General features: G+C 48.3%; 1 protein-coding gene across 1 annotated transcript in view; it reads right to left on the bottom strand.

Moving 5' to 3' along the window:
* LOC135805216 (AF4/FMR2 family member lilli-like) overlaps positions 1-10000 on the bottom strand; it is an 18021-nt gene that overhangs the window by 4667 nt on the left and 3354 nt on the right. The window contains exons 5-15 of the mRNA XM_065319231.1: positions 9264-9325; positions 8871-8936; positions 7951-8101; positions 6443-6572; positions 5654-5743; positions 5113-5199; positions 4552-4636; positions 4313-4372; positions 3460-3560; positions 3057-3171; positions 937-2398 (exon numbers count right to left, since the gene is read on the bottom strand). Coding sequence (XP_065175303.1) covers positions 937-2398; positions 3057-3171; positions 3460-3560; positions 4313-4372; positions 4552-4636; positions 5113-5199; positions 5654-5743; positions 6443-6572; positions 7951-8101; positions 8871-8936; positions 9264-9325 — 2409 coding nt within the window. The remainder of the gene's footprint in view (positions 1-936; positions 2399-3056; positions 3172-3459; positions 3561-4312; positions 4373-4551; positions 4637-5112; positions 5200-5653; positions 5744-6442; positions 6573-7950; positions 8102-8870; positions 8937-9263; positions 9326-10000) is intronic.

Below are 10000 nucleotides of genomic sequence, written 5' to 3'. Positions count from 1 at the left end.
CTCTAGTCTCCTCGCGCAACTGGGGAGCACTCCAATGGAGAGAGAAAGATTTTCATAGGGCGGCTTGGTGTGAGAGGTGGACTGAGACTTGACGGCGCTAACGGCGAATATCAAGACCTTACGGCCACGGAGCCGCGGGACTCTGCGCTGGCCGTCTATCCGTGTGGAGGCAAAGCAAACAAACGCGGGCAACATTCTGCTGAAGCGAGCGTGGAGCTGAAGCTCGATTGGTGACTGACGTACCTGCTTACTCCACAACACCGGCGCATAATGATGTACATGTACAGGACTTCGTGAGTATTCAACTCAAATTCGTGTTCCGTCAGCGTATTCAGTATCAGCAAGTACATGTAGTACAATTTGTTCCCAAAATAACTTCGGGACAGTCTGTTCATGGTTTTCATTTGTATTGGACTCGTTCTCTACACTTGCGATAATTTAGCGGCCATTCTAACGTTGAAGCGTTGTTCTCTTGTAATTAAGTGGAACCTGTATTGAGTAACTGAGTTTTATGTTTCGTTACATTGTCGACAGATCTCCTGTGTACCGGTTTTGTGGCACAATGATTATAGCCATTATATTTTGTCGTCTCCATTCTTGTGCAATCCTGCATATGTAGGTTGGTTCTCTTCATGTTATTGTGACCAATTTCATAGATGTTGGTTGCCCTCTCCTCTCACCCAAGGAAGCCATTCTGCATAAGCGAAGCTGTGGACGGAGCATACTGCTGCTACACTTCAACGCGGGAATGCGTATAATAATAATAATGTGTGTGTGTCCTGGTATCTCTCTCCCCTCTCATGGGGAGACCCACGCGACCAGTTTTGGCAGTGAGCAAGTACAAAAGAAAAGGAGAAAGTAAAGTGTGTGTGTGTGTGTGTGTGTGTGTGTGTGTGTGTGTGTGTGTGTTTGTGACCAGAAGCGCATAGCACTCACATTCGTTTGAAGCCGGCACACACTGCTGACTGACACTGCTGGCCGGTGGACCCTTGATTGTACCCAGACTGCCCTGTGATTCCGGGGAGGCACCGTCAATAGCGCTAGGACTGGCACCTCCTGCAGCAGCAGCAGCCCCATTGCCCAGTTGACCGGTGAAATGGACTCTGGAAAGTGGAGTGCGACCTGCAACTGGAGACACTGAGAAAAGCCCTGGGTGTTGAAACTGGCCGGACATGGCCATCAAGCCAGCTGCACTCTCAGCACTAGCATTGGGTAAGTTGGTGCTGGCGAAGGCACAGCGTACTGCTGTCCTGGGCCGTTGTGGTGTGAACGGTGCTCCGGCGCTGCATGCTGGCGCTACCATCGCCTCTGCTTGTGCTGCTGTGTGTGCTGCTGCAGCTGTGTGTGCTGACCCTGTACCAAGCACAGCACTATTCGTGCACTGTGGCACAGAGGATGACTGCAGTGGGTTAACAGAAGCAGCAGCAGCGGAGCGCAATGGCAGTCCGTCTGAATGCGATCGAACAGGCTGTGCAGTATGAACAGCATCATGCACTAAAGACTCAGCGCCACTCGAAGTCCCACGCTTATCTCCAGCAACAGCACCACTGGCTGGTAGGGCGCGGTAAGGAAAGGCATCAGACTCTAAACACCCGGCCGCAACTTGCGATGGCAGCGGGATGGGGTACGGATGCTGTAGATGTGCTGGATTGAACGTTACCTGAGACGGGCGGTTGCGGATGCTCGAGTGCTGGGTGGACGATTCCGTTACGGCTGACGATGATGCAGCATATTGCTGGCCTGTGAAAACGGAGCCTGCCGCTGATCCCACGGGCCGACTACTGGTGCGCGTGGCGACGGGCTGATAGTGACGAGCAGCAGTGTCGGTGATCGCTGAGGATGCAGGATAGTTACGCCAGCCAGGCGCTGTGCCAGTGTCAGCTTGCTGTTGTGCATTGCCGCTACTGGGCTGAGCTCTTGTCATGACTTCTGTTGATGACAGAGGAGGTACAACTCGTCGAGCAGCGGCAGCAGCGCTCCCAGCATGCCTGTCAGCTTGAGATGTGGCAACACTGGAAACATGCGACGGCGCAGACAAAGCACTGGATAGCGTTCGCACAGGATGGGCCTTGGCGCGAGAACTGCCCACGGAATCAAACGCATCTTTCTGCTTTGCCAGCCACTCTTCGATGCGCTCGTTTCGAACGGCCTTGGCAGCTTGCTCCGGGAGACTGCTCACACCAGCAATGGCCACATCTTTCATAGACAGCCCAGTGGAGATCGAGGTGTTGACTTGAGAAGCAGCAGCATCATCTACACCTGGCCCGGCTGGCAGATGCTCGTAGCCATAACCTTGCTGGCAGCTGCCGCCGCCAGGAACGGCTGCTTGGTCGGCTGATAACTGTGTACGCACGGGTGGGAAGAATAGGGAAACCTCGGTCACAGCAGCTTGAGCAATCTGCAGCCAACGCCCAAAGCACAGATATACAGACATACAGTGTACAGTGGCAACATAGAACTTAGATCGATCGGCATCATGTACCTTCAACTGCACACAGACTAGCGCAGCCGTCCATCACCGTACGTACTCAAAACCAATTACTACATTTCCTATCAAAGTAGCATCTGTTTACAACAAATCCGAAGGTCGAAGGTCAAGTGTGAAGTACAACTCCAGTTAACAAATCAACAAGTGCCCACGTACATGTACACACATGTATTTTATTTATTTATTATTATTTATTCTTCTTTTACTAGGGAATTCCCAACAGGCGTCAGCGCCTTTTTACAGGGACCCCTAGGTGTACATTAATAATTCAAAGCAGCTTTCGGAAGGAGCCAGCCATGTTGCCAGACTAGGTCACAACAGCAAGCTGGTACTGAAGCTGCCCAGCTAATTCTTTCCAATCAAACCTAGGAAGCAGCCCTGCATGGGGAATTTTCCCGCAGTCAATCAACCAAGGAGGAATCCCCCTGCAGTCAATTAACCAAGGGGAAATTCCCCTGCAGTCAATCAACCAAGGGGGGACCCTCCTGCAGTCACTCAATCAAGGAGGAAACCCTTGTCTAGTCCAGTCAAGAGCAAGACTAGGCACAGGAGAGCCACTCACCCTCACCTTCGGTTTTCTTTCATGGGGTTGCGGTACCTGATCACGCGGCTGGTGATCCACTACACTAGGTCTTTCCACTTGCCCTATGGACTGCTGCTGCACACCAGCACCAACAGTAGATCTGAGCATTGAAAACCCCACAAGCAGAGGGCATTGGAGTGATTAGCCTCAATCACACAAGGCAATACAGAAAGTTAGAGCAGCGAGCTGGAAAATAATGATTCAATGAGAGGAGGCTCACAAGGGTATTTCAAAACTATCCATGATTGCGAGATGCAAATCACACTCACAATATCTTGCGCCAGTGATCAAGACAAAAACGAAAAGCATGCACGGCGAGTACAGTGGAGACGTATTGCCACACGGGCAACTTTCATCTGCGCTACAGCCTACAGTGTTACTACCATACCTTGATTGCCATTGAAAGCTCTGACAAGCAGCCTTGAAGTCAGTGTGAGCCGCACCATACGTCATCTCATGAAGGGTGACCGAAACAGCGCCCTGACGACTCTGCAAAACAGCAACACCACATCACCACGCAGGGTGCAGAACAGGTTGTAAATAAAATCAAGACAACCCTGCCTTGTTTCGTCTTGCTGAAACATGGCACAAAGGTATCGTCAGTTAAATTACATTATTCTCCAGAAGCGCAGCCTGCACTTCAATGTTGTTTTTTCTCTCCTACTGCACTTGAACTGTGAAACACAGTGTGAAGGAATGAACGAATTGATAAGTCGACTGTACTTTTCTTTGAGCAGGGCGTTGAAAAATGTGTGGCACCACCAACACAGGCAAGCGGCATGTGCCTGCAACCTGGTTTGTCTGTACGGCTTCACACGTACTACATGTACGATGCGTAGAAGGCAGAACGAGGTGTCAGCTGCAACTTGAGTTTCAAACAAAAAAGTGATCTTCAGGTACTAGTAATTTTCAATTCTGACAGATTTCGGTAAAAGTGACTCATTAGGAAGCTCTGTTCACTGGGTACTGTGTACTGTGCAGGCAGAGGAAGAATTCCACTGTTTACATATACATGTAGTGGCATGTACATGTGTCATGTATTGCATAGATCCAATGACAAGAGACTGTGTAGCCGCCTGGCTAGGTCAGTGTGTTGTTACACAGTGCCACAGCTGCACTGGTGCACGGCGTAGTGCAGCCTCTAGCGACCACGGGCAGAACGTTTCAGGGGATACTTTCTTTGGCACCCATAGCCCACTCTCCCCTGGTAAAGGACCCAGGGTACAAGAAGTTCTACTCACAATGGATGCTGCCCGGTGACAACAGCCAAGAAGAGAAAACGCTGATGATGTTCGATCATTCTGAAAACAGCAACAAAAAAAACAAACAAAAAAACAGGGGTAAAGGCATACAGTATATTGGAAACGTATCACTGTATTAGGAGAGAGAGAGAGAGAGAGAGAGAGAGAGGGAGACACACACACACACACACACACACACACACACACCAAGAAGATGAGATAGAGAGAATGAGTCCTACCTGACTGCTGGCACGCCAGTGGTAGCACTGAACCGGATCAGTTGGACTGTTAAACAGCAACAGCATGTAGTCTCCGCCATTCACACTGCATAGCCATCAGCAGCACCAGCAACAGCAGCATCAGCAGCACCAGGACCAGCAGCAAAAAACACGCACATCATCATCATCAGTGGTGGCAATCACATTAGCCATATGATCATCCACACCGAAACACACATACATGCACAGTGGAATAGAATACAGCTTTGCTTGACATTCACTCCTCATTGACAGCAGGGACAATGCTATAATTATAAGTTTTGGACTGTGTACAATGTTGTACAGTACACGGTTGTATAGTTGCAGGCGCGTAGCCCACATGGCCTATATGGGGCACGGGGGTACGTGCACCCCTAAAAATTTCGACTTAGGTTCAGCATGCACATAATGACTATGAATGGCAAGCACCAGCCATCCTACACATATGTGGCCGTGCACCCCCCCCCCCCCCCCCCCCCCCCTAAAAGGGGGACCAGCTATGCCCCTCTCAGTTGTAAAACTAGACTAATGCTGCCCACTAACGTGTGAAGGTTGCAGTTGCTGTTGATGAAGCGCTGACATGCAGACCAAACGGCAGGGTGTGAGACCTTGTCGATGCCGCTCACCCAGCTGTACGGAAAATAGTTGCGATGCACATGCACACACACACACACACATCCGCACGCGGGCATGCACATAAGCAAACACACATACGGAGGTGATGCACATATAATATAACTTGCAAGGCATGTTGTATGCTTGTCACATGACACACACACAATCATCATGTTTGCTCTTGAAAAGATGATGGTGTGCATGGCACTGCACACAGGGCCTACAGAATCAACCTGTACAGATCAGCACATGTGCACAGCTCTGAGCAAGTGTAATCTCTGAGGCATTCTCCAAGGACAGAGTAGAATACAACACAAGCAAAGGCATAGGACTACGTGCTACAGCTCACACATTCGTGACACAGTGCTCAGTGACACATGCGCGTGCGCAGACACGTGCGCGTGCACACACACACACACACACACACACACACACACACAAGTACTGCAGAAGCTGGCCAATGACTTACATTCCACACAGATGTACCTTTTCGAGAGCCGGCTGGTCATAAAAGAGAGTCAGCTGATACCGACCGGGCTCGCTAGCTCTGAAAATATACCTGCGTGAATGAGCACAGTGCAGAACCATACACACACACACAACTCAGACCTCAGACATGCCCATCGCGGAAGCGATGATAGCGAACAGCTATGTTAGACATAGCAACTTGTGCTGGGACTACACCATTCAACAGCTTGCAAGGCTGATGAATTGACCGCCACTAATTTTTAGCCTGGTATCCACCACACAGCTGATTGAAGTGGCTTTTTCTGGCCAGTGAATCCCTATTTTTCATTTTTCTTTCTTTTTTTTACACACACACGCCACACCACATACTCCGGCATACACTGGCTGTTGGTAACCACCCAGGAGAATGAAAGAAGAGCTACCTAGCTCCTCTCACACACACACACACACACACACACACACACACACACACACACGCACGCACACACACACACACACACACACACACATATACAGATTCTTGATTGCAATCTTATTGCAATCTAACACTGCTGTAAGCAGAAGCGTCTCCACAAGCCAAAAGTGGACAAAGAGACAAGTACCGCACTATCCAGAGTATAAGCCGCACTGGAGTATTTTTTTGCCACGAAATACACACATCTATCCTATTTATCACGGTTAATATGATCATCGGAGCATAAGCCGTGCCCCCCCCCCCCCTTTTCTGTGAACTTTGAGTATTCAAAGTGCGGCTTATATTGCGGAAAACATGGTACTTGCTTACACTTACCCGAACTGTGGTTCAAGCCATAGCCAGCCACTGTCTTTACTTGTCAAGTCACGCAGGAGAGGATTGGAGTGTAGATCACATGTACGTGTTGGCAATACTTCAAAACTGCTAGAGAATGTAACCACATTACCTGAACAGAAGCAGTAGCAGCACCAGGCACATCACCATCATCATCATCAGCAGCAGCAGCAGCAATGTCAGTACAAGTAGATTTAGAGTACTACAAGTAGTACTATATACTCAGGCAGAACAACTCCCAGATTACTAGTGCATATCGTTGCTACTCCGAGCTACTTGCATACACAATCATCAGGCAACTAAAGAGTTGGTGATGTGCAGTACCAATGAATACAATCAGGTGAGAGTGAAGATGGACATGGTGACAAGGGGAAGTGAGATAGTGTAGGCTGTTCGCGCCATCTCCGTCTTCACCTATAGTGGTTGTGAGCAGCCGCTAGCCTGTACCTGTGCTATGTGAAGCAGTGAGAAGGGCCTGGAAATGTGATAGCTCAGGAGCTGCGTGCAAACTGCAAAGGCAGGGTTGACGAGATGGAGATTATGATAACGGGCAGTGCGATAGTATTGGCTCCTCGCGCCATCTCTCCAAGGCGTTATCAGTGCTGTGTGAAGCATTGAGAATGAGGACTGGGAAATGCGATAGCTCAGAAGTTGGGTGCAAAGGCAAGGCAAGGCATGGGGATGTTTTAGCCGGGGACATCTTTTACCTGTGCCACCTACTAAAGCTACTTATGTTCTTCACATGACAGGTGTGTAGTTGGCCAGTAGGAACTTGTTGCCATGGCAGTACACTCAAACGTCTCTTCTCCGGACGCCTCAGATACGGGCTCGTCTCTCTACCGGGCACCTTCAGCTTGAGTTCCTATGGCAAAATGCTTCGAATTTGGGGGGGGGGGGGTTAACTTATGCGCAAGTGCTTATTTTGTCACTATCAACCTGTGTAATCCACACGTTATCAGTGGATTATTTTTGTATCCTGAACATGTGAAATACGTGCCAAATAAACTTCTTTGACAAATGATATGATACATGGTAGATGAGTTATCCTGAGATACGGGCAAATCTGAGATACGGGCAGTGCCCCGTCCCAAGGTGCCCGGATAAGAGACGTCCGAGTGTAGGTCTACTACTGTAAAGCGATAAACTTTCGCGGTGCACAAATTTTGCGTTTTCAAGAACTGCGCTGGTTCACGATGAGACACGTTCGCGATTAAATCTCTTCAATTGGATCTTGTACAGTGTACAATCAATGTATAGAGCGGTTTGTGGCGATTTGTATTCGCGCATGTGTGAAGGTCGAGAAAATAGCGAAATTAAATCTCTAGCGAAAGTTCCCCACTTTACAGCATGTACCAGTATCAGTGGAGATCGCTTCATCTACTTCCATCTAGCTGTTCAGTTTCCTTCAAACAAACACTGAATCAGCAATCAAAGCGGCAAGCAGCCGTGACACACCAGCATCGTACGATTAATCTTGCTTCACAACGTACAGCACAAAGCAAAGGCGACATCGCTGTCGCCGCCGTTTCCATCGCCTCCACCAGCGAGCTGCTGACCAGGATCGAAAGTGCACGTTCCTCGGCCAACGAGAAGCTGACCAACGTCCACTGGTGCGTGGCTGGTGACGTGAGACACTAAACTCTACATGCACACATCGGGACAAGAAGAAAAAGAATGCGGAGAAACAAGAACACAACCAATTTGAATATGCAAAGAACGTAGCCATTTACTTCTGTTGAGAAGTTCATTTCAGCAATCAGAGCCGGCGCTCAAAGCCGAGCCTCCAGGCGAGCGGCCAGGCGAGCGGCCAAGAGAACGCTATCTGAGTCTTGAGGAACTAAAGTAGTCTACCAATGCATGCATAGTGAGAACACAATGTACATGCCAACAGGAAGTAGTAGTAGTAGTAGTAGTATTCTTTTATTTTCCATCGGAAGCCTCAACAGTGATGAACACGACTCTTAAGAGGGCCGATAACAGAGTAGAGGGGTGTGGGGTGAGAAAAATAAAAATAATGATAAGAGATGTTTAAACTTAACTAAACTGATACTTGGAACAATAAAGCAGCAGTAAGCAGTAAACACAGGTATACAATACAAGCGATGCAGATCAATGAGGCCGTTAGTGAGAACCATGCAGTGCAGTGACACACAGCAATGAGGCCGTTAGTGAGAACCATGCAGTGCAGTGACACACAGCAGAGAGAAAAAGAGAGAGAGAGAGAGAGAGAGAGAGAGAGAGAGAGAGAGAGAGAGAGAGAGAGAGAGAGAGAGAGAGAGAGAGAGAGAGAGAGAGAGAGAGAGAGAGAGAGAGAGAGCATTGGGTCCCTCACAAACAAGGACACCTTTCAAAGCAATGTGGCCCGGTAGCATAAGTACACTGGCATCTCACTATTCAAAAATAAAACTACCTGTAATGCAGCTGTGTACTCCGGGAATGTGTGAGTATGTGCCACCGGCTGAGAACCCATGGAAAACTGACGACAGCAGAGAAAACAAAGGAGAAATACGGACATGTACACACACACACACACACACAGATGTACACACACACACACACACACACACACACACACACACACACACACACACACACACACACACACACACAAACAAACAAACACACACAGTTCCAACATAAACCAATCAGGTCTACAAAAGGGCAAAGTATCTTTAGAAACAAGTAGGAAAGAAAGATGAGAGCTGAGATCAAAAACAAACAAAACCTTCGGTAAAAATGCAATCCACAGGTACATTTGCATTGTGTACAGACAAGGATGCGAACATGTTCTAATTCTGCATACCTCCACTGGCAATGCCCAATCACCATTAGAAAACACAGTAGGTATCTTGATAGGACGGCTATCTGCAGGCGAAAAGACACAAAGAGTGTAACCAGATCATCGATACCAACGTGGAGAAGTGAGTGGTCTTTCTACACGGCTGCAAAGTGCAAAGTGTATGCTGAAACCTGATGTGGTGCCCAGGATGACAGCACTATACTCTAAAACCGGGAATTTTCGGTGGTGTAATATTTTTGGTATTTCCCAAAACCAACGGTTCGGTAGCACGAAAATTTCGGCAAACCAGTTTTCCGTGCTGCAGTCGGCATGCATGTACATGTACGCATATTTTCGGTGCATTTTATTTCAGGTAAAAATTATCCGTACCGAAGTTACCGAAAAAAAAACATCCACCGAAATTTTCCGGTTTACAGGAGGTGCAAGACTTAGGCTGCGTTTGGTTGGTCACATTCCGCAATGGGAATCACTGGGTATCATTCTTGCCCGTTTGCTTGGTTAAAATTTTCCGTTTGGTTGGTCCCATTTTGGTCATTCCAGAATTGGAATCGCTGAGAATGATTCTTTTTGGAGAATGATCATTCCACCTCACCTACTGGAATGAGCATTCTCATTCCGGAATCAAAATGATAATGGCTGCCATGAGAAAAACAATGCAGCAACAGGTTCAAGTGTCAGAAAAAATCAGGCACTCAGAAGTACATTGACTCTCTGAAGGAAACTAGAGCCGGTATAAGAGA

The sequence above is a fragment of the Sycon ciliatum genome, chromosome 1, assembly GCF_964019385.1.
Source record: "Sycon ciliatum chromosome 1, ocSycCili1.1, whole genome shotgun sequence".
NCBI lineage: Eukaryota > Metazoa > Porifera > Calcarea > Leucosolenida > Sycettidae > Sycon > Sycon ciliatum.
The sequence above is the reverse complement of the archived record's forward strand: the minus strand, read 5'-3'. Positions and strand labels throughout refer to the sequence as shown.